Source organism: Brachyhypopomus gauderio, chromosome 3, assembly GCF_052324685.1.
Source record: "Brachyhypopomus gauderio isolate BG-103 chromosome 3, BGAUD_0.2, whole genome shotgun sequence".
NCBI lineage: Eukaryota > Metazoa > Chordata > Actinopteri > Gymnotiformes > Hypopomidae > Brachyhypopomus > Brachyhypopomus gauderio.
Window position 1 is genome coordinate 4,701,508 of NC_135213.1, and position 24,531 is coordinate 4,726,038.

Consider the following 24,531-nt stretch of genomic DNA (forward strand, 5'->3'; position numbering starts at 1 on the left):
TAATGTAGGAAATAAGGTCTGTGTGCATCGCTTTCTAACAGCAGGTAGTGGCTCATGGCAGACAGGTGAGTCAATGTACCTGATGCATAATGCAAAAGCACGTAAAACGCAAGCAAAGAAAGTACCGTGTATTGTTTTAGGATGCAACAGTCGGTCAAAAGACACATATCACATGTCCAGTTTCACCCTGATCGCATCTTTCTTCTGCGTGGTGGGACCGTCTAGCACAGATCTGTGGATGTACTGCACAACAGACGTATAGTAGCTTGATGGCTTTTGAACAAATGTATTATCAGTCTGCTCTTGACCTATGATATGCAGTCTGTGCATATCTAGCAACTTTGTTCAACTGATTGCAGTGTAGGGGGCTGAATGGTGCACCTGGTGTTCATGTAGGACTGATCCATATAGAAGTGTTCAAGACCACAGCCCTATTTAATTTCATTGACTCCAGGCAATACAAACCAGCAAGTGACAGACTACACAGAGCTCAAGGTGTTTGTTCTAGACACCTGTCTGTTAAGGTGGCACTCACCTAATCAAGATCAGGAAGAAGGTCTTGGCACGTGCAACGTGCAGTCACACCTGTCGCCACTGCTTGGGGACACAATCCAGCCATACACACAGAGACGTGGCCTCTTTCTTTCTTTCTTTCTTTCTTTCTTTCTTTCTTCATAGTGTCATAATGTGGCGTTGGTAGAATGATTGTCGCCAGTACAGTGAATCTTAAAGGTGAAACATTCTTGATAAATCATGCGATCTATAGCCCCAAAGCAGAAAGTAGCCTAGCAGTTATTCAGCAGCATTAATGCAAACCCCGAGGTGCAGAGTATAGAGTCGTTTCCAAATGTTGTGCTCTTCATTATTAATACTACTTTTGAAAAGAAAAAAACTATAAGAAACTATAAGAACATTATTAAGAACTGAGGGTGAAATAATTTATTATGTATCTAATTATTATGTATCTAATATAAATATTTGTTTGTTTGTTTTCTTGTACCAAAGTTTGCTTCACAAAAGGGAGGGGGAGAAGGAGCATCAGATTGTCACGGTATGCCGGTCCAGCCCACAGTGGAGCTGCCCACGTCACATTACACACATTCCACAACACAACCACACCTCTTTTCCCATTCACCTACCTACACCTTAATCACCGACATCTCTCATCATTCTCACACCTTACATCAGCCCACAGGTCCAGCTTGACACTTAAGTGTGATTGTTACTGCTGTGCTGTGAACATTAAAGATTCCATGGCTCCATGTTCCGTGTCTTCTGCTTCTGTCACCCCGTTACAGAATACACAGCCGGCAGGCAGCAACGCGTTTGTCACTGACGTGGCAGCCATATTAGCCTCCCAGCATGCTGTCCTGGAGCAGCACCAGTGAGAACTGGGAGAGCTGAGAATCATGATGGGCAGCCTGGTACCTGCGTCCAGCAACTGAGCACCCGGGCTGGATCTGACGAAGCCATGAACCCAGCCCGGAGCATTACTCGGGGTTCGTGGTCCAATGCGAGATCAACTTTGCCTACCAACCACCGATGTCGGATTCGGCTCAGGGAGCATTTGTCATCTTCCTGCTGACCAGCAAAGACAGGACCTGTGGTGTAGCGCCCTCTACTCTACCTCCTCGCCCCTTCTCCAGAGCTAAGTGTTTAATCAGAGACCCAGAGACCGTGCCACTGATGGAGGGGAACAACGCAGGGGAACAATGCAGATCGGCGGTGCCCGTCCGCCTGTCTCATCAGCTCCCCCGCAGAGACAAAGGGGGAGCAGCCGGGTAAGTACAGAGCCAGCTCGACATCTGACAACTCCATCTACGGTTTCACATGGTGGTCACTCCCTCTCTTTCTCTGCTCTAGGGGACTTGGGCGCCGCAGGAAACATAATGAGTGAGGAGTGTGCGGAGAGGCTGGGGATGCACCTGATCCCCTTGAGCCCACCGAGACGTATCACAGCATTGGAAGGCAGACCTGTGGACTCTGGCTTGGTCACACATCGCTCCCCCCGCACACACCTCGTTCGGCATCACTCTGAGCACATATCACTTAACATACTCCCCAACATGTGTTATGAAAACCCTGGGTCTTCCTTGGCTAAAAACTCATAACCCTTTAATCTGTTGGGACACAGACTGTATAGTGGGTTGGTCTCCGCTGTGTTAGAAAACACACATCCAGCGGGTCGTGCTTCTCCAGTCCACCTCAGTGGAGAGCCCCGAGGCTGGACTAAAGCGTGAGATTTCCCCAGAGTACAGTGATCTGAGTGACATCTTCAGCCCAAGTAAGGCCTTACAATAGGGCCTGGGACTGTGTCATTAACCTCCGTGAGGGGGCTGTGCCGGCCAGGTGTAGAGCCTTCCCATTGTCACAGAAGGAGGAGCAGGTCATGGAGGAGTACATCAAGGAGGCCCTAGGGATACATCCGACCCTCCACCTCCCCAGCCTCAGCTAGCGTGAAGTACCCCTACCCGCTGCCACTGGTGCCTGTGGCACTAGAGCTGCTGAGGGAGGTGCGGTACTTCATCAAACTTGATCTGCGCAGTGCCTACAATCTCATCCACCTTCACCAAGGGAACTGAGAGAAACTATGGGGTAGGTGATAGGGAGCTGCTAGCCATCAAGCTCGCGCTTGAGGACTGGAGACACGGGGGATTGAAGGAGCGCAGAACCCCTTCGTGGTGATCACCAACCATAAGAACCTCAAGTACCTCTGTAATTCCTAGAGGCTGAACTCAAGGCAGGCTCGGTGGTCACTCTTCTTCTCCCAGTTTCTGTTCACCGTGACGTATAGACCGGGAGAGAAGAATACGAGGGTGGACGCGCTCGACCGCCTCGTAACTTCCACCTGCGAAGAGCCAGTGCTTGAGTGGACTCTGCATCGAGCTATACGACGCTCAAATCACAAAAGTGAGGTGATACACTGGGCCCACATGTCCTTGGGAATGGGGCACCCTGGGACAGCTCGGACTGACCAGCTCCTGACTGCGCACTACTGGTGGCTGGCAATGCACAAGGACATTAATAACCACATCAACTTGTGCACGGAGTGCGCGCGCAGAAGCACCCTGCCGGTAGCTAAGCTGCTCCCCCTCCCAACACCTCAGCGTCTGTGGTTTCACCTGGCCATCGATTTCATTACAGATCTGCCAGTGTCAGAGGGAAACACCATGATCCTTGTTGTGGTAGATTGCTTCTCTAAAATGGTGCGTTTCATCCCTCTGCTGGGTCTGCCAATGGCACTGCAGACTGCGGACCTCTTCTTCAGACATGTATTCAGATAATTTGGGTTGCCAGAGGACATCATGTCTAACAGGGGGGTCCAGTTCACATCGCGTGTCTGGTAGGAATTCCTCAGCAAACTCGATGTAAGTCTCACTTCCTGGTACTATTCTCAGGCGAACGGTCAGGTGGGGCGAGCCAACCAGGAGCTCATTCGCTTCCTGAGAGCTTACCGTCACGAACATCCAGGGCGGAGTATGCCCAGATCTCCCTGGTCCACGCCGGTACTAAACTCACCCAGTTTAGCTGTGTTCTCGGTTTTTAGCCGTCACTGTATCCCTGGAACCCACCCGCCTCGGAACAGCCTGTGTGGGAGGACTCGCACCAGCGCTTGAGAGCTGCCATTGGGGCCAGGAAGCAAGCTGGACGCGAGGTATGCTGGTCCTTATATTGTGAGGTAACCTACAGGATCGGCATACTAGGGAGAAGCCGTGCATTGTCAGCCTCTTCCCAGGATGTTGGAAGAGGGTGAGGACTCTCCTGGATTTACGCCGACCGGGAAAAACCTTTCAGTATCTGGTGGATTGGGATGGGCACGGCCCTGAAGGGCGGAGCTGAGTCCTGACCTCTCAGCCACGCCTCCCACACTGATCACCTCCTTACCCCACGAACACCCTGACCGACCAGCACCCCCACGACCTAGCCGTCCACTCTCTAGGAGGAGGGTGGGGCCCTAGAGGCAGGGGGGGGGCTGCCCTTGAGGGGGGGGGGGGGGGGGGGTGTCTCTGTCACAGTAGGCCGGGCCAGCCCCACAGGAGAGCCACCCACATCACATTTCACACATTCCACAATGCAACCACTCATCCTTTCCAATTCACCTACCTACACCTTATCACTGGCACCTGTCTCTCATCACTCTCACTCCCTACTTCAGCCCACAGGTCCAGTATGCCAATGCTGTGCATTCCTTGAGCACAGAGTAGTGAGCCTGCTTGTGTCGTCTTCCACTGCCTTTCTCCCAGCTGCCAAGTTACGGACTTTGCGTCTTAAGCGCATGTCTCACTAGCCCAGCACTGTGTGTGTGTGTGTGTGTGGCTTTGCTTTGCTTCACTTGAGTGTGATTGTTATTGTTGCGCTATAGACATTAAAGATTCCACGGCACCTCATTCTGCGCCTGCTGCTTCTGTCACCCTGTTACACAGAGACAGGCGTGCAGGCGCGAACGTGTAGAACAGATCTCAATGAAAAGGGAAGACCTGATTTGAGATCTGAGATCTGACCTGATTTGAGATCTAATGTTGTTTCTAACCAGGAAACATATGGGAGAAAGTTGCCACTGCGTCAACAGGAATTTTATTACCATTCCCGCGGTTAGCGAAGTCATCTCTATTCTCAATGTGACTGTGTGAATGTTTTTCATTTTGGACACATAGATTAGCGAGGTGATTCATGCCTGATGGGAAACAGATACTTTCACTGGGCAGCAAGCTAGCTCGCTATCTTAGCTATTAGTTCAGCATTCAGACACTGAAATGTGACTCACTCCTTCCCTTTTGTGTATTATGCCTTCTCAGAAATGACAACTTACAAACTGCAATTAGTTGCTAATATATTCAATATGAAAAACTAGTTAGACAGTATGTATATTTTATTGTAAATGTTCTTATGGGTTTTCTTATTTTCATCTATTTACTTTTTATGCTTAGTTCTATATTTTGTATTTAAATGTTTTATATTTTTATGTGTTTCATACTGCAAAATTGTTCAGCACTTTGGCCGGCACCTGATGCCTTTAAATGTGCTATACAAATAAACTGACTTGACTTGACTTGACTTTACAGAAAAAACATTAAGACTAATACTGTTAGAGTTAAAACATAGTGTACATATTAACAGGTTCGCAACACACAGTCTCTGCAACTTGAAATGACAAATGTGGAGGAACAAACATTGAAAGAAGAAGGTTGCAAAACCAGTATCACAGCAAGATGTAGCAACACAATGTCATAGCAACATTGACGACAACATTGCTGAAAACAGGTGTCATAGTAAAACTGAGGACAACCAATATTGTAGCAACATTGAATTGACATGGCATTGAAACCAAGTTGACAGCCCACTGCAAAAGCAGATTGACATGTCAGTGTGGAGAGATGTCAGTGTGGAGAGTTGTGCACGGTTGGACTTGGAAGGAGGCAGAAAAATCTGAATGTGATTAGTTCATGGGATTAATAATTAGGGATTTGTTTGCGTGATTTACGAACTCAACAGTGTTATGATGACTTTGCATCAATTTGCAAGCCATGTTGACATGTTTTGTGGGCAGTCTGATTGGTTTAGACATAATGGGGGGAGGGGCTTATGCTATCATGTGACTCAAGCTTGGCAGAGCAGTGGAAGTGCTAATCTGTGCCTAACTGCCATTGCCCATCACAGCTTTTAGTGCCACATGCTCAGACTCAGATTAGTCCTATGAGGTTAGACTACAATGTGTTTCCATTGGTGATTCATGCATAGTAATCCAATACGGGAAACCAGCCCATAATGGCTTCACTAAAGTGCCTGCAGGGTCATGTCAGAGGGTTATATCCCTCTTAACAGAGTGAGTGACGGGGTGGGGCAGTGCCCTCTTTAAAAGTGTGTTTGCTGTGTTTTACTGGAACAGTTTTTCATATCTAATGTTGCATGTAGAACCTTTATAATACAGAATCAGACAAAATCCAGCTCAGATATGCTTTTGACGCCAAGCACATCAAACGTAATCAGAATTTGCTTCAAGGACATTATGCAACACCAACACACAAAACTATAAGGTCAGGAGTAGTGTAGAATCTACGTGCTATATTCATTCGGAATATAGGTGAACTATAAAACTATAAAAGATAACTTCCTGTGCTATTGTTTTATTGTCTGTAGTGTAAAGAAAACCCCTGTGATTATTTATACCTTAGATACAGTGACTTGCATAAGATAATTGAGGCCAGTAAAATAATTAGAAAGTACCCAAAATGCCAACAACTGGGTTCCTCTACTTTTTCAGGGCTTGCAGACGAGATATTTACAAAATGAAGTTATCTACACAACAATTTCTGCAGGTTTAGGCTTGTTGGTTGCATAATGTAAGCTTGCATCCGCCTTTAAAACAAGAAAAATGTCGAAATGTACAAATTTCCCTTTGAATCAACAATCCAGGGCGTCGACTCGGTGTTACGATTTTTTGGTTCCTGGTTTTCTGTGGCGCACAGATTCCTAACCACGCCCACGAACAAAAACGTCTAGGCGGCCCACAAAATCGTAACACCTGTTAGTTCAGCGTATATAAAGCGGACTGTCTGCGCCTGTCTGAGTTTTCACCGTCAGTCACAGGACCTCTCGGTAAGTGAAGACCACCCGTGTGTCCAACTCGGGATATTTTGAGATATATGGCTATTTGAAAGACTTTGCCTCATCGCTTTTGCACATCAGCACACATTTTAATGTTTTTCACAACGCTGCAGCAAATCAGATTTTTTCCACTCTCCTCAAACTGTGTGGTCATCGCTTCTGTGTCTTTTAATAATAGAGATTAAATAGTGAATAGCTAGTGATGGATCGGTAAAACTTTACTATTGTTATAATAATACTATGAATAAGTGTTTTTGATAAATCATTCTGATGACGGTAATCACATGTGCTGGAATGAATCTTTACAAAGTTACTACAGGGCGTCTTTTGGGAACATGTAGTAAACATGAACAACTTCGCAAAATCGCTTTGTTCTATCGTCAGCTGTGGGATGAAGGGGTTGGGAATGGCGCACTGTTTTTGCAGGATGCGCGTGCATAAGAAATGAGTCATCGGGAGATAACTTTGGGTTTAACTGTTTAAGGAATCGCGTCCTTATATAACGCAGTCTGTCGTTTTAGTTGTTTCTGCCGAGCAGTTTCTTAATTTTCTGAATTTGTTTAAATTGATTATATTGTGGAAAACTAAAGTTTCTTTTTTTTTTTCATAGATACATCCAAAATGTGTAGTATTTTTGACTATCTGCAGCAGCTTCAATATTGCCCCATGCCTGCAGACGCAGTAAGTTTCTGTAATGGTTGCTAAAGAAACAAAAAAAAACCACCCATTTTTTTTCCCTCACAGTGGAAAAACTGAGAGGGAGAGTGTGTGGGTGTGTGTTTGGGGGTGTGGCAGCCTCAGCTATGGTAGCGGGAGTGAGGGAGAGAGTGATCTGACCAAATGACAGAGGGGAGGGCAGGAAAATGGGTAGAGAAGGTGGAAGAAGAGGGAAGGAAACTGGGTGAACGTGTAAGTCTGCACCCACCACATTTACAGCTGCATGAGTCAGAGTTAATGCCTTCTCCTCCCGTTCTAACCAATCATGCCTTCTGAAAGAAGAGGAAAGGGCTTAAACATGGACTTCTTTTACGCCTGTGGGCCTGTTAGTCTTGTTAGCTGTAGTTTTGCCACACACAATTATATCTTTTCCCTCTCTAAGGGAAACGTGAGTGATGGGGTGTGTTCGTGTGTAAGAGGGAGAGATGTTTTATGCAGGCGGCTTGTGAATAGCCGTGTAATGGTGTGTGTGTATGTGTGTAGGGTTGTCAAGGCACAGTGAAGCCATATGCTCATTTCAGCGCTAGCGGAGATGCTGCTGTGCTGGACAAAGCCATCAAGGTGAAGGGTGAGTTGATGTCACGGACCTGTTCACTCAAACCAGCAAATTACACAAATACAAACGCACGCCACCGTGGTGTTCACCTCCCAGCCACTTGTTGCTGCTATGCTTATCGCTGTGTTTGTCTGTTGTGGTCTCGTGTCTCAGGTGTGGACGAGGCCACCATCATCGAGGTGCTCGTTAAGAGGAGCAATGATCAACGTCAGCAGATCAAAGCCGCGTACCAGCAGTCCGCCGGCAAGGTCAGTCCTGGGGAGCCTGCCGGCCCCCCCACGTGAACCTGCGCACAAAGACGCCGTTCAGCATGGCTACTCGCGTCACCATGCACATTTACGTGTTGCGGCCAATCGGAGGCTTGTTTAATAACTAGTCAGGAAAGCCCCGGTGGTGTACCTGTCCCAGCACTGAGACTTTTGTTTTGACACACACACACACACACACACACACACACACACAAGGCTCCAGCCACGGTGCATGGACGTATAATCCCCCGTGTGTCCCGTGTGCAGCCCCTGGATCAAGCTCTGAAGGCGGCCCTTTCTGGAGAGCTGGAGGAAGTGGTCCTGGCTCTGCTGAGGACTCCCGCTCAGTACGACGCCCAGCAGCTCAAACTGGCCATGAAGGTGACGCACCACATATCTGCCCCCGCTGCAAAGCCGTCCCCTCTGCACTGCACCAATGGGCAACTTCCTCTGAGGTCGAGCGGGCACAATGAAGCAAGCACAGCTGTCAAACGTGCTGTTGCAAGTCCGGGGTTGCGAAATTTAGTTTTGCACCGGGTGGTGTCTCGTATTGTCTGTTTCTATCTTTGATTATAACGAATATGGTCTTTGGTGCTGGGGGAGCTGAAGTCTGGGTCTGCTCGCGTGTTGGAGCTGGGAGCATGTGGTGATCTCTAGCTCATCTTGCTCTTTCTCCATCTCTCTTCTCTCCATCCAGGGCTTGGGCACAGACGAGGACACCCTTATAGAGATCTTGGCCTCCAGGACCAACAGGGAAATCGGAGATATTAAGGTGGCCTACAAGAATGGTGAGCTAGATCTGCATGTGCACCGGATCATCGGGCACCTTTGAGCGCCAGTTGTGAATTCATGGTGCATTTGGCTGTATGTGCAGTCAAGAATTGTGACCTCCTTTTCCAGTTATCACAATTCCAAACGTAATTGGCTAAATCTTAATTGGATAAAAAATTAAAGGGGTAGTCTGTGACCCAGGTTTCCAAACCATTGCAGTATCAAATTCTGAACATGTGATGCAGCAATTCTTATAAACATGCTCAAGTTTAAATATCTCTTGATATGATTTGTAGAGAAAATGCTGGCCTCATTTCTCACAAATTTGGGATCAAAGGGTTTACAAGAGACAAACTCAATTTTCTATCATATTTGTACACAGTATAGCTAATACATGCCAGTTCATCGTTCTCAAATCTACTACATCAATCAAAATAGTACCTTGACTGGAACATTCACTGCCAGACTCTGTTATCCTGCCAATTTTGGGACATCTCTGCCAATAGGGGGCACAAAACATCTAAAACGTACATTTAAATCATGCACTGAAACGGTCCTAGAGATTTCACAAATGGCCTCAGAATTGACTATTGGCTCTTCCTGGACTGGTGGGCTTATCTGTAGTGGGTGGGATTAGTGACTGTGCATTATTGCATTATAACGGTGCTTGAACTCCAGCATCTGTCACTTCCAGGTATATGAATATTAATATTCTCCCCCCCCCATTAGAATTCAAGAAGGAGCTGGAGGCCGACATTAAGAGTGACACGGGTGGAGATTTCCAGAAAGCCCTTCTGGCTCTCTGCAAGGTGGGTGTGGCTGTGGGTGTGGCTGTGGGTGTGGCTGTGGGTGTGGCTGTGGGTGTGGCTGTGGGCATCAGGCCTGCTTGGGTGACTGATTCTCTTTTTTGCTCTCCTCTTGCAGGCTGCCAGAAGTGAGACTGTGCAAGACAATTTGGTAGACCAGGATGCCAGGGTGTGTATACGTGTGCAGACGGGCAAAGGGTCTGGGTGCTCACAGATAATGCGAGTTATGTATGTTTGTACACCCATCTCCCCCTCTAGGCTTTGTATGAGGCAGGAGAGAAGAGGAAGGGCACCGACTGTGCAGTGTTCATCGACATCTTCACCAGCCGGAGTCTTCCTCACCTCCGCAAAGGTACTGTCCCAATTGTCTGTCTGAAATATCCGGCTTCTTCGGGGAAACTTCACTAACTTGTACTGCCTTGTTACTGAGAATGAGGCACACGGATTAACCTCCACTGTGTTTGGCCGTTTGCCCTCCAGTGTTTGAGCAGTATTCCAAATACAGCAAGTCTGACATGGCCAAGGCGATCGACCTGGAGCTGAAGGGAGATATCGAGAACTGCCTCATTAGCATTGGTAAGAGATTCATGTTATGTGACTTCAATCAATGCACACAAAGTGACTTGTCACTGGTTATATAATGTAGCTAACTACGATGGCTGTGACCCGACCCCCGGTTGCTAGCTAACCACTGCCATGGCAACCTTCCTGAGTAATTGGTGGTTGGCTGACTGCAATATAAAACTATTTGAGAAGTAAAATGGTCACACCCTCATCTGCTTGTGTTTAAAAGTTCATTTGAGGTGAGGTTCACTTCATTGCCCGTCCCTGCTGTGTGTCTGGCTCCAATCGTTTAAAACCTGAGAGCAATGATGGCACACAGATGGTCACAGTGATTTGGTTTTTAAAGACAACAGGAAACAAAACCACATTAGAGAATCATGTCTTGTTTAGGACATGAGATTGCTTTAAACTGCTTTTGATTGCCTTCATAAACTCCTTTTGATCAGCCCAAATTAAATCGTCCAACACTAATTTTATTTACTCCAGAGCTACGTGGCTTAGCCTCATAACTTCTCCGTTTCTTTGTGTATTTGCTAGTGAAATGTGCTGGATGCAAACCTGCATATTTTGCTGAAAAACTCAACCTGGCCATGAAGGTAAGTGTGCAGATGCCTGTGGTCACGTGTTCCAGATAGTCATCCCCTCTTCGTGCACACTGTGTACCGTCGTGTCAATGTTGCTGATAAACGTCTGCGTGTGCATGTAGGGTTCCGGCTATAAAGGCAAGATCCTCACCCGCATCATGGTCAGCCGCTCGGAGATCGACATGGTGCAGATTAAACAAGAGTACAAAAAGAAGTATGGCAAGACCCTCTACAAAGACATTCTGGTACGTTTTCAAAACGTGATCGCAAGTGACTGCTGCATTGATGCACAAAATTTCTCCAGCAGTTCGAATGGCCTTACCAATACAAGAGTAAGTTGTTCCAATACATTATTTCCTTGGCTTGACTGATCTGTCTTTTTAGGATGACACTAAAGGAGATTATGAGAAGATCCTGCTGGCGCTCTGTGGAGATGACCAGTAAAACATCTCCACTCAACAAATGGAGATATTTATAAAGCTTATCCACAGAACTGATTGGTTGACCTCTGATCTTTAATAAAATGATTTTTGGTGCCTTTTGGGTTTGTCTCAAACATTATTATAGAGCTCGTCTTAAAGGGGTAAATAAGTTGTGATCGGGGTATTGGGCAGGGCATTGCTGTGTTGGCATTCTGCATTCTTGTCCCCTGAAATCATTCTGAATGCAAACACCCTGCTGTTTGCTTACTGTACACTAGAGGTGCTTGTGTGCCGTCTCCATCCGAAGCAGAACCAAGCGCATCCATGTTTGTTCAGTCTCATCTGATTTTAGGAACGAGATGGGTGTATAAAAGCAGTGCATAAGGATGAAGTTTGCAGCCTCATCATAAATAGTGAAAATGGGGGGGGAAAAACATTCAACGGACAGAGTTTTCCACATGTATCTGGGAATAATGACTGGAAATTCACAAAATTGATGCATGATGCACATGGTGAAATAAGGAATAAGCCTCTGGGCTTAACCTTCCTAGTGTTGGGGGCATGACTGACACGTCAGTAGGTTTAGAATACATAAAAGTACTAAATAAATGTATTGCATCAAGACGTTTTGAATTTCAGTTACTTCTATTTAAACAATATTTTGTTTACTGAGTTATAAAATGCTCCTGTAAAAATGTGGACCTTTCTTCTGTTGGGGTCAATTTTGATTGGTACAATATACAAAAATAGTTGCCAAACTGAAATCATAAACACTATATACCAACACCTCCTGTTAACATGGGAGATAGTAACGGAAAGCCAACACGAGAGCGAGGTTAAAACGCCGCATAAGAAGGGCTCAGCTATGAGGGTTCTTGCCTGGACCAGACCATGGACACACACACCCCTCCCACACTCCAACATCTCCTCTAGGTACCCGATCAGTTCTATGATATAAAGCGTTTCTCCAGGCGGTCTTGTAAGGTCAAGATCTTGGCTTCTGTTGCGCTTTCCTCTCCTCCCGTCCTAGCGCCGCGCGTCCGTTTGATGCCAATAAGAAAAGTCACCAGTCTTGTGTCTTTTAACCATTTATTAAAGCTAATACAAACAAATAGAGATCTCTGAGAGTACACAAGAGTGAAAAGACTAAGCTATTCGTGTCGCTCAGTGTGTAACTCTGAGCCAGTCCACTTCTGTCTCTATTTTATAATGAACCTGAGTGTGCCCCCCACCTCTGTTGGAATTCACCAAACTCTGCCTGTTCTCCAAAAACTGTGTCTGTTTCTTCACAATAGATGAGCTCATCCTATTTCTCCTAAATATTACAGCAGTTTTTCACACCTCAGAGGTCACAGATGTGAAACTGGTCAAACACATACATTCCTTCTCTAAAACTGAAAGCGATGTTTTCACTTCTCGGTTTGCAAATGTCAAGTGCACCTATGGATGCTATTTTGAAGCATCCTGTTTTTTACAAGCTTTCTTCTGCATGAACTTAGAATATGTAAAAAAGCTGACAAGGATATTCTAAGACACTTTTGATAAACAATTTTATTAACACTGTAATGTAAGCAAAGTATAAAGGGATTACAATACTGATCTTAAGCAGTGTGATTACTGTAATGCTAGCAAAATATAAAGGGATTAAAATATAATTTCCAACACTTCCTGGTGTCCTTCACTTATATATACCTTCACATTCACTCCAGTGTACTGATTTGTTTTGTACAAGCCATTTTCTTGGCTTGGAGGATCAGGGCAGTACTGGGAAGTCTGGGAAGTGGAGTTCCAGGGGCCAGGTCACATGACACTGTGACACTGTATTTTATTTTATGTGAAATCTATCCATTTTACTGCATTCTTAATGTGTATCATTACATTCTATTTTCATTTTATTACCTTTATTTAATATACTGTGACCTTGAACATATTACTGTCTGGCCACTGGCTACAAATTCTCCAGCTATTGCTATTAAGTCATAAATCTCCAGAATTTTTATTTTATTTTTTTGTATTTCCTGAAATCAGATGTGTTGGTCCATACTGCTCCACAACGCTTTTTTTGCTTAAGGAAATGTGGGAGGTCAAAAACCATTGTAACACAAATGACTTACTTTACACCAGATAGCAAGAAAACGATCTTTTAGAACCCATACTCAGGTCACTGAATGTTTAAAATCCCGATTCATTCAGCCTTTGAACTATTGCCACACCATATCCTTAGACATGTGAATATACAGTCCAAATTTGAAGAGTTTCTGATAATGAAGAAATCTTTTTTTTCAGTTTGAGGAGTTTTTCAGTTTCACTTTTGCAGTGAAATATTTTTATACAACCACACATTTAATTAAATTACTATATGAAAGATATGAAATAAACATGTTTCTGAGTAGAGATACTTCACAAAAGTCCATTTGACATTTAGGACGGGATATTCCAGTTAGTGTTCTAATAAACGATTTAGATCTGGTTCACCATAAACCAGAAAACCTGTGATATGTATTGAAACGGTCCTGTGTAAAATCACAAGTTTGACAAGGTGGCGCTGTTGATTTATGAGCCGTAAACAGCGTGCGCTTGACGCGAGGACGCTGATTGGCCCCGGGGCCCGTGACGTCACCACAGGCGGAAGTACCCAGGGCTGGAAACACTCCCTCCACGAGAAGGCTGAGCTGCGGAAGGGTGAACGAGACGTTGACCCGAAAAAAAAAGCACTTTCACTCGGGCTTGAGCAGCGTTCAGTAAGCAGTGTGTAAAGTTTACAGTGTGGGTAAATACAGTCGGCAGGTTTTGTTGTTCAGAAGCACGCGACCCGTTTAGTGTTGAGTTATGTTTGGAGCTGGTTAGCGTTTTGGCTGGTTATAAAACAGATGGCACGCCGGTATGGGGTGATGATCTGATCACTGCTTTAGATCAAACGATGATTGTGTTGATTCTCGTGTGTCTCTGTAGTTCCAGCTTCAGTATTTAATGTAGACTGAAATTTGGATAATTTGCTTTCATTGTATATGTCGAATTTGTTCTTTGAGCGATGGAAATTGAATGAATGAACTGAGGGACGTCACTAATAAAATAAGAGAGGCGAGGTACCTTCAGATGAGGAATCAGGTCAGATGGACACTTCCAGGATGTTGTTGGTGAACTCCAAAGTTGTAACTGCTAAGAATATACAGTCCCGTCGTTCTCCTGACGGTGACCTTCAGTAACCTGGCTAGCTGGCTAAAGCAGTTTACCTCCAACTGACATCCACCTTGTCTCACCACACTCCTTAATTTGTGTGTTTGTTTGTTTGTTGTCCAGAAAGGACCATGAGATGAGCCCCGCTCTGCGTTTACTTCGTCCACTACGCCGAGATGAACGACAAGCTGGTGTTCCTGGGTCTGCTCTACTTCGTGCAGGGCATCCCGTACGGCCTGCAGTCCTCCCTGCTCCCTGTCTACCTGCGTGGCGCGGGTCACTCCTTCACCCGCATCAGCCTCACCAAAGTCCTCTACCTGCCCTGGGTGCTCAAGGTGCTCTGGGCTCCTCTGGTGGACCGGACGGGCACCAAGCGTTGCTGGCTGGCGGCTACGGTGGCCGGCCTGGCCCTGACCTGCCTGGCCAGCGGCAGCCTCTCGCCCGAGTCCCAGTACATGGGCGTAGCGGGCTGCCTGCTGGCCATGAACGCGCTGGCGTCGGTGCAGGACATCGCGGCGGACGGAGCGGCCGTGCGTCTGCTGCGGGGCCAGGGGGAGCTGGGCCTGGGCAACACCGCACAGGTGGTGGGCTATAAGGCCGGCTCGGTGTTCGCAGGCGGGGGACTGCTAGCCGTCATCGATGTGGCCGGCTGGAGGTGGATGTTCACACTGCTGGCGTGTGTGTATGCCGGCGTGGCGCTGTTCGTGTGGGGCGCCCCGGTGCTGGACGGCGAGCCCGGCCGGACGCCCAGTGAGACGCGGAGAGGGTCCCGGGATACAGCACGTCCCTGGAGGGTTTGGAAGAAGCTGATGGCGGTGCCGGGAACGCCGTGGACAGTACTGTATGTACTTACCTATAAGCTAGGTGAGTGGAGGAACCTCCATCGTGTGCTACACTGATGCTACATTAAACATCTTTATGGCAGCAGTTGAACATTTATATTGTCAGTGACCATTTTCATTTGTCTTTGGGAAAACATTTAGAACACTTTGGACAACACCTTTAATTAATTTTCATAGATGAGGGAAACTTAACTTATAGTGGACTCTTATGTTACAGAAATATTTGCCGTAGTCTCAAGTATATGTTTGATATTGCTTGCTAAATAGTTTTCCATGAAGTGTTTATTTTGTGGTTTTGAGTTACATCAATTCTAAAGGTGAGTAATTGTTTCGAGCAGCCGATTGCAGAATTTGAATACATTCATTCAGTTATCAGATGCTCTTGTGCGGAACGACCTGAGAAAGGTGGACGGTAGAAAAACCGAACATCCGTAATCTAAAGGGAACAGCTCAACACACAGTTCTCAGTTCTGATTGGTGCAGAGCAGCTCCTAAAACGTCCTGATGCGAATTCCTTTTTTTTGGATGCGGAAGCACTTTGTAGGGGCAGAACGGCTACTTTCAGTGTCTCGAAGGCCTGCTGAAACGGTCCCGTCCTCGCTACGTAGCGGCGCACGCAGACATGACGCGTCAGCCCGGTGTCGGGTTCTGCGCCGGCAGATGCTGAGTCAGCGTGGCAGGGTCACGTGACCAAACGGAACCATGGGAAAGATGGGTCGTCTTTAACCTTCAGGGCGGTTTTCCTTCAGCCTGAGGGGCAGAGCACGCGATTCACTTGACTCTCACTGTAGTCACTGTTTGCTCCTCGTCGGTTGCACATTGATTTTGTAACCGATGCGGATGAGAAGCTTCTGGAATTCCTCAGCCTCCCATTAAGATTCTGCATTTAGGCTTAAAGCCTAAACCTGTAAAGAATAGTTACCTACCTTTGACCTTCGACCCCATGAAAACTTTTACATTTACGGCATTTGGCAGACGCCCTTATCCAGAGCGACTTACATTTTTATACAAGTGAGCAATTGAGGGTTAAGAGCCTTGCTCAAGGGCACCTCAGTCATGGCCTCAGGTCTGGGAATCGAACCCACGACCCTCGGATCACAAGACCAGTTCCCTAACCACCAGGCCATGACTGTCCAAACATGTCATCCTGGGTCCCACCACCACAGACCTCCCAAAACTAGATATAAAGCAACGTGAGTAGCGTTCTGCATACAGTGGCAGTCACTTTTCACTATGCGAGACTGATTCTTTCTATAAGAAACATGTTAAAGGCCATCTTTTATAGTTTAAATGAAATTGTAATGGTGATGTCCTTAAATACAAAAGGCCTGATGGTGGCGCCAAAAATACGATGGCTAATGATGTTTCCAAACAGTGAGAGCTCAGTGCTGTGTTGGCTACTTAGTTGATGGCCAGCTGGCTGTTGTAAACAAGCCTGTGGCTTCAAAATTACGATGTTAGCATGCTAATCCCTCAATATACTGAAAGCTGTACAATGGCTATTCACTAGCCTAAAATCGCTAATATGATGCTCTGTGTGTAACTTGATTATACACACAAAACATTCATCCATCCATTTTCATCTGCTTGTCTGGGTTTTGGTCGCTGGGGCAGTAACCTAAGCGAAGAGGTCCAGGTGTCCCTCTCCTCAGCCACCCTGCTCTTCTGGGGGGGTATCAAGGCTCCTGCCAGAGCTGTAGGTCCTGGCCCAATGATGCCAAGAGGACCACATCATCCGCAAAAAGGAGACGCAGAATCCTGAGGCCACCAAACCAAACCCCCTCCACCACTTGGCTACACCGAGATAATTCAGTCCATAAAAGTTATGAACAGAATCGGTGACAAAGGGCAGCCCTGGCGGAGTTCAACTCCCACCGAAAACCAGTCTGACTTACTGTTGGCCATGCGAACCAAGCTCCTGCTCCATTCATACAGGGACTGGATAGCCCGTAACAGTGGGCCCCGTACCCTATACTCCTGTACCCTTTACTCCCACAGCGCCCCCCAGAGGAATCCCAGAGGGACACGAATGCCATCTCCAAATCCACACAACACATGTGGACTGGTTGAGCAAACTCCCATGTACCCTCTAGGACTCTATCAAGGGTGAAAAGCTGGTCCAGTGGTCCACGACCAGGACGGGCAGTTTCAGTAGGGCCAGATCGTTGGTGGGGGTGAGAGAGGAGGGCAGTTGGGGCAGTCTCAGTATGTTAGGGGAGGAGAGGTAGCCATTTTTACTATGGACAAAGTTAACAAGTGTTAAATGTCCACCCCTCATGGACTAACACTCACCTTTGATGGTTCTGTGTATTTAGGAAATATTACTAATATGTACTAATAATAATATATAATAATATTCTAATAATTATGGGCTAATCATTGAATATCAGATAATATAGCTAATACTGTGATTACTTTTTTTGAGCTTTACCTGTGATGGCCCTTAGAGTTATCCTAACTTCCCTCCTCTAGAGATTACTACATTCTACCTTTTCACTGGAAGACGTTCTTCCGTTCACCACAAGATGGCAACCTTTCCACTTGTTTGCTATTCCATAACAGCAGCCATTGTTGTTGTTGACACAACGCAGAGGTGTGAACTGATGCATGCTTTTTCGGGGGGTGGGGGGTGGGGTTTGACCCAACATGGTGCTGTGTTTCTGTCCAGTTACTCGTTGTTGTTCTTGTGTTTTACAGAAATGAAGTTCATTTTAGGAATGCAGCGTTTAATGTAATTCTGTGGGTCTCTTGTCACGAGAGGCAGTGGGCCTGATCTTGCTGAATGACTGACTCTCCATTTGCTGAATTTGATGTTTGCCAGCAGAAGGGGATTATTTAAGGATTAGACCCTCTTTGTGTCTGTGGCGTTTTCATCAAAACCCAAACACAAAATATGCACCCATTGTCCGCCTGTCTACATCTCTGTGTGTGTGTGTGTGTGTGTGTGTGTGTGTGTGTGTGTGTGTGTGTGTGTGTGTGTGCGCGCGCGCATGTGCCCATGTATGTGTGTATGTGCACTCTGTTTGTTTTTTTATTTGTTTGTTTGTTTGCATAAATAATGCTTGAATTAATTATTTTGCAAACATGTATTTGCTTAGATTAGGAATGTGTGTGGGTGTAAGTTTTGAATAGTTGTGAGACAGACGTATAGTGAGAGACAGACAGACAGACAGAGAAAATTGCAGATGGCACAGTAATCGGATGAGGCCGTGAAATGGGGAGGACATTTAATGTAGAAGGTCCCTTAATCTACTGCGTCCTCCTCATCAGACACCGGTTCCTCCTCTACATGGACCTGCACACATTCTTCCTCGTCTCTCGTGAAACAGGAACTTCCTGAAAGTAACTGATCGATATGTCGCGTCTCAAACTCCTGAAATGCTCTTACAGTGGGCTGAACGTCTTCATGTAATTCTCTGAATAAACAAACAGTTTTGGGCTTTGCAGTTATTGACCAAATCTCCTGCAGGGAAACTGTAGAATGTCTTTAAGAGTAATGGCCCACTACGATTAGTCAGACGCAGTTCCTTAGAACTATTTATCTGGATTACAAACCACACATTATTCCATCCGTTATTTTTATTGCAAACTACATGCTCTAAAATGTCATTTGCAAAGTCAGGATTCATCACGAGAACCTCTGCGTGAGGCTTCAACCACAGCAACCCAAATTTTCTGCTACATTATCTGCTACATCTACCATCTTGGTCTGAGAGCGACGTTCACCTGGTCGTGCCGGCAGACCAGCCCGGACTTTGAGTTTGGGCATCTGAGTGGAACTGAAGCTGCTCCACTTAGCATGTCCTCACTCCCACAATTCATTGCAGGCGTGGTGCTTGTTGGCGGTTGGCCAGCATTATGTCTGCATCATGCGTAACATTTTGAATTTTGCCCAAAGCTTCCAACTGACCACAAAACCTCATCTCGCGTTTTAATTTAGTCACTGACTCCTTTTGGCAAACTCTAGGTATATGATATTTTGATGTAGTTTGTCGTCAGTAATGGCTTCCTCCTAGACTGCCTCTTGTATAGGTCAGTCATATGCAGAGCAGTTGAGATCACTGACTGGAGCACCTCCTCGCCAATCTCAGCCACTAACCTACATGGTGTCTTCATGTTGTACTTTGTGGATTTCCTTACAAGTCCCCTTGCTTTAATGTGGAGTTTTGATGGATTAATCTACACAGCTCCTGTGTAATGTGCTGTTTCCTGCGTGTCCTAATCCTTGATCCTGCAGTGATCACTGAGATGTATTTTGATTAGTGTTTCGGAGCCTTTTCCTGTTTTGTTCATGCCTATAACTTTGATCTCCGATTTCCTTTGATTCTTCTTTGGTCTTCGTTTTCATAACTTTCAGATCTGTAGTTTGACCAGTGGTAATTTAATTATCTAGAAAACATTTTTGATGATTCACAGGTTGAGGCCGATTACAAGCCAATTTTGTCCTCGTTTGAGAATATTAAGTTTTTTAGTTTCCACAGCATGCTTATTATAATTTAGATTTAATTATGTTGATTAATTTTTTTAATAAATGGTTTGTTTTTATATTTTTAATATTAATTTACACATTCTTGCTTTTATTTGACAATTGTTTGACATATCTTTCAGTTAAGCACTGTTTAAAATTGTCCATATATAATTATATTTGCCCATGCATGCCCATTGGTTACTGGAATTTACACTCTTAACATCTATGTCATATCAGTGACAGAATATTTGCTCCGGTCATGTGTCGGACGTTATGTATTATGTACTATTAGATATGCTTTTATGTGTGCATATGTATTATGATTACAATGTGACATGTGCATTTTTTTAAAATGCATTTGTTGTGCCAAAGATATTCATAAATCAGGCAGAATGCCCCTAGCCATAAAAATGATTAATTTCTGCTTGCACAGATACCATTAAACCTACTTGTTAATGGCATCTGTATTGGTCAGCTGTAGTCAGTCCACGTCTGGCCCTATTTTAAGTAACAGTCATGTTAAAATTGTAACAGTCATTAGTGAACTGTAACAGTGCAATTTTTTATCAGCATTCTAGTTTAATATAGCTTAATATACCCACAAAAAAAAGACTGGGAGTTTATTTGCGTGTGAACCTGACACATGAATCCAGACCTTTTGAGGGGTGCAGTGTCACTGAGGAACATACAAACACAAGCAGCTTCAGAAGAATCTCACTAAATGACAAAGTGCTGTTAAAGCAGTAGACGATGACGGATGCGTTTCAAAGGCACAAGGAACTTCAAAAAGAGTCTGAAAGCTCCAAAAATATAGTAGAAAATGTGGGATTTTACTACCTCATCACACATCAGCCATCACAGAACAGTTTGCCTTCTTGAGAAAGTAGTTAGGGGAACACTGTCTTGGTGTTGGTTACATGACCGTGTCTACAAGATGTAACTTCTCTAGAGATGTGTGGAAGTTCTACCTCAGAAGTGTGCTTCATGTCATTTTTAAACTTAATAACCTTCAGCGGATGGATACTGCTAGATCTTCAAGCTACGAGTTGGCTAAATACTTTTATGGATTAATTAATCAATTCTGCCCCCGCTGAAGGGATTAGCAGTGCAGAACCAGTGGATGAAGTGTGCCTTATACACTCACTGCAGCACATTGTGGATGAATTACTGGTGCTGCTTAGCGTGGGTGGAGTAGGTGGAGGAAAATGACGCATCATTTTGTGAATGGCGATAAAGCGGCAGCAATATTGGCAACATAGCGATTTTGTTGAATTAGGCTAACATTTTCGGGACAACCCAAACCAGTGAGCAGTTCTAGACTGGTTTTCTGTTAGCGCTGAACGTTGGCGCGCCATCAGTGTGTCCTTGTTTTTGTAAACTCGGATAATTGGAGTTTACTCCCTTTGCTTTAAAACTCAAATGTTGCGAGGACGGAAGGATTATTGATACATTTGTTTTGGCATCATTAAAATGACAGCCTCTCTCTGACCAGCCAGTGAGAAGCTGCCATAAGTCTGACCCCTGAAGTAGCACTTCCTCATTATTTGGAAGTGCACGGTCACCTATGGGACTCGAATGGTCACTGGTAGAACTGCAGGGAAATGTATGGTGGAGAGAACATTTTAACCAGGAATACATTTACCCTTGGCAGCAAGCACCGTGTACCTAAATGAAGAGATTCTCTTGATGATCAGAGATTAAGAGAGCTCAGAGTTCTGTGATGAAGCAGAGATTGGGCGGGGAGTGGAGATTCCCTAGGAGGGGGGGGGGGGGTGTCTTTGGGGTGGGGGGGTATGTGTGCATCTGCTGTGATGAGGATCTGTTCTTCCTGGGTCTCCCCTGAGCTGTTCGTTTCATCGAGCACACAAGCACCGTAAAAACACCTCTGAACAGAGAAGTCACGGCCCTGAGTGAAAACAAGGCTTCAGACTTCTGGATCGAGGGTCCCTTAATGATGAGGGTCTAGGGTATACCCTTCTTTTGGAAAGGACACTCAAAGGTGGTTAGCATTAACGCTGCAAATTAGAACTACCCTCCTAGTCAGTCCTGCAGAAACCCCCATAGGTATGCGAGTCATTTTTGTCTGTTCGTATCGCTCTGAGGGTGCTGCGACATAGACTAACCACAGATGAAAAGTCTGCATATATCAGGCAGTGGAAGAGGCCTTCTGTTGCAAGCCCAACCAATAAAGTCTTTTTTTCTAGGATTTTTCAGTGCTAGGGCAGGATGGAGTGATCTTACAATTTTATAAGTCCATAGTAATGGCGTGAGGTTACTGGATCTCTGTGCGAAGAAAATCTTGACAATCATTTAACCCGTTCTTTCAACCGAAGAACCAATACAGAACCTGCTGGACGCACCCACGCTGGAAGCGCTGTCCTCTCCTGGACTTTAGAACGGCGAAGGGCTGCCCCGTTAACGGATGTGCTCACCGCTCATTCCGTCTGGCTTGCGGACCGCCGGACCGCCTCGTGATTCCGTCCAGACTCGAGACGTCGACCTACATGTTTACGCCTCTCTGGTCGGTGGTGCGACACAGGTGTGATGTATTCAGGGGGCTCCTCTTTCGGGTGTAGGTATGTTCACTGCTGTCACGCTCATTGTGAGCAGACAGGATGCGTGTTTCACTTCGCAGCCTGCCTCCCATATCTTCGCACACACATGAATGCCGGCTGAAATGGATAGTTCGGCAAGGATGCCGTCTCTTCGTCCAAACAATTATGTCATTGTGCAGCACGGCGGAAAAGGAATAAACCAGATTGTGTTCCAGACATGGTAACACACACATATACACACACACACAGCAGTACGGTGACCTAAAGGAACAGCAAGGGTGTCTGTCCGTCTGTGGGTGTTGCCGGACAGGCCACAGCAGAGAGACAGCAGTAAACTGGACATGTAGTCTCCCACCGTGTCAGAACCACTCACGATCTCATGGCCCCCCATGTCAACGTTATGCTTTCAGCTAAATTGCTCAGGATTAGCCCAGTAAGTGAGAGTCGTTCTTAAATGAGTCATTTGGGGATGTGGGTACGGAGCACTACAGGAACCAGACAAGTCAGGTCTCCAGCAGAGCAGTCAAGAGTCTAATAGAGTCCTATGGATTTTACTCCTTTCCTCAGTCCCAATCAGGATGGCAGAAACGTGAACTTCTTAATCTTTTTTTTTTTTTAATTTAATTTTTTTTCCCTCTCTGAGCCATCCAACCTCGTACGATCTTTGTCATTTCCGTCCCTCCGCCTCTGCCCTTGTTCCCCGTCGTTACCGGCGCCCTGTCACATCCCTCTCCCTCGTGCGTTCTTTCACAGCCCTCCTCTGATTTTCTCTGTCCTCCCCTGGCCACCGTCCGTTTGTGGCTTGGGAACGACCAGCACAAATGGAGCGTTGCTGGCAGTATTTATAGAAGAGAATAAACAGCCGTTTTTGTGTTCGGCCTCCTCGTTGGGAAGAGAAGCGCTCTGAAGCGGTCAGATATAAGACGCAAAGCAGACTGGCGTTAAGTCTACGCCCCTGCGCTCCACTGCACTGAAACGGCAGCCAGATCCCAGTGTAGGGGTCACGCTCCCCGATAACCCAGTATTCTTACTCCTGTACATATACACACACTAACTTGCTGCTGCAGGCCACGGTCTGCTCCAAGGAACTGTTTGGTGAAGTTGTTGGAGCTGGTTTGGATCTAGGGAGCTTGTGGCGCTCATTTGATGAGTATCGGTGCTTGTCGTTGTCACGAGCTGCAAAGTTTTCATCTGAAAGGGAAAGAAGGCGACATTTAAAACACAACGGGCCGCCCGCTCGAGCCGCGCGTGGAAAGGAAGGAGAAAAATCGAGAGAGATTTGCTGAATGTGAAAAATAAATTTCCCCTTTGTTCGTGTTTTGCCTCTGTAGACGGATCCTTTACACGTTTTAGTTCGACTGCCTCAAACAGTAACCCAGAAGGAAACCGTTTGTCAGTACGTTGTCAAAGCGTTCACGTGCTGCTGTCAGCGTTTGCACGGCAACTTTGCCGTGCGAGCCTGATGACTTTTTGATTTGATTTTCTGTTTTTGTTTCGTTCTGTTCTTATCGCGGGGACCCCTAACGCTCGTTGCCTGTTTGATGGTGGTCTCAGAGCTGTCAGTCACGAGCCTGTCTTGCTGTCGAACTGAATGCAACCTCCATAAATAATGACACTGTCGTTAAATAATACACGGCGGCGGGCTAACGGAAGCTTCTCTGACGGGAAGAGAACTCGCTCGCTCTCCGCCGACACGTGGCGGAAGAACGCGGCCAGCCTTTTCCTCGAAATGAACTGAATTAAAGTGACATCTTTTTGCTCCAAAAACGAATGGCGACCATCCACTTTCATATCGCCTTGTAAACACAAGCATGACGTGCTCTGTGACAGTACTTGTTGCAAGAAGGCCATGTATAAAGCGGCAGAGGGGAAACCATGCTTATGAACATTTATATATGTATATTATATATTTTATGTTTTGTTTTTTTGTTTGTTTGTTTGTTTGTTTGCTGATACAGAACTCTAAGTTAAGATCACATGGGCTTCAACAGTTGCAACAGGTCCAGAGAAACCAAACCATTTAAACCATCAGTCCTGTTAAGACAGATCGCATTATATTTCTTGGTCACACAAGCTAATGCAGGTGTTGGGCTAGCCGAGTGCAGTGGTGTGTTTGTGTTGTTGGCTGGTTCATGACGTGCGTCTCGTGTGTTCAGGTGAGCAGGGCGCCATCTCCATGTTCCCGCTCTTCCTGTTGGACCATCACATGACTGCG

General features: G+C 45.9%; 2 protein-coding genes across 7 annotated transcripts in view; both read left to right on the plus strand.

Moving 5' to 3' along the window:
* The first annotated feature begins 6,467 nt into the window (after positions 1-6,467).
* Positions 6,468-11,389, plus strand: anxa1a (annexin A1a). 2 transcript variants are annotated; one of them, XM_076999038.1, is made up of 13 exons: positions 6,468-6,597; positions 7,217-7,287; positions 7,807-7,891; positions 8,033-8,127; positions 8,395-8,508; positions 8,825-8,915; positions 9,628-9,707; positions 9,823-9,873; positions 9,963-10,056; positions 10,185-10,280; positions 10,806-10,864; positions 10,975-11,097; positions 11,237-11,389. In XM_076999038.1, exons 2-13 carry the CDS (start codon positions 7,228-7,230, stop codon positions 11,294-11,296), a joined length of 1,008 nt encoding a protein of 335 aa, XP_076855153.1. In that variant the 5' UTR covers positions 6,468-6,597; positions 7,217-7,227; the 3' UTR covers positions 11,297-11,389. The 2 variants fall into 2 exon arrangements, with proteins under 2 accessions (XP_076855153.1, XP_076855154.1); XM_076999039.1 differs by lacking the exon at positions 6,468-6,597 and adding an exon at positions 6,614-6,752.
* A 2,480-nt stretch (positions 11,390-13,869) lies between these two features.
* Positions 13,870-24,531, plus strand: part of slc33a2 (solute carrier family 33 member 2) — a 19,861-nt gene continuing 9,199 nt past the window's right edge. The window contains exons 1-3 of one of the 5 annotated variants that reach the window (XM_076999044.1): positions 13,870-14,044; positions 14,575-15,315; positions 24,473-24,531. The exon at positions 24,473-24,531 is cut by the window's right edge and continues 89 nt beyond it. In XM_076999044.1, the coding sequence (XP_076855159.1) occupies positions 14,628-15,315; positions 24,473-24,531 (747 nt within the window). In that variant the 5' untranslated portion in view covers positions 13,870-14,044; positions 14,575-14,627. The other 4 variants (XM_076999041.1, XM_076999043.1, XM_076999040.1 and 1 more) reach the window with 4 other exon arrangements.

Coding starts and splice junctions, on each gene's coding strand:
- anxa1a (XM_076999038.1), top strand. CDS start 7,228: ATGTGTAGTATTTTTGACTATCTGCAGCAGCTTCAATATTGCCCCATG. Junction 7,288..7,806: donor GCCCCATGCCTGCAGACGCA/GTAAGTTTCTGT, acceptor GTATGTGTGTAG/GGTTGTCAAGGCACAGTGAA. Junction 10,865..10,974: donor AACTCAACCTGGCCATGAAG/GTAAGTGTGCAG, acceptor GTGTGCATGTAG/GGTTCCGGCTATAAAGGCAA.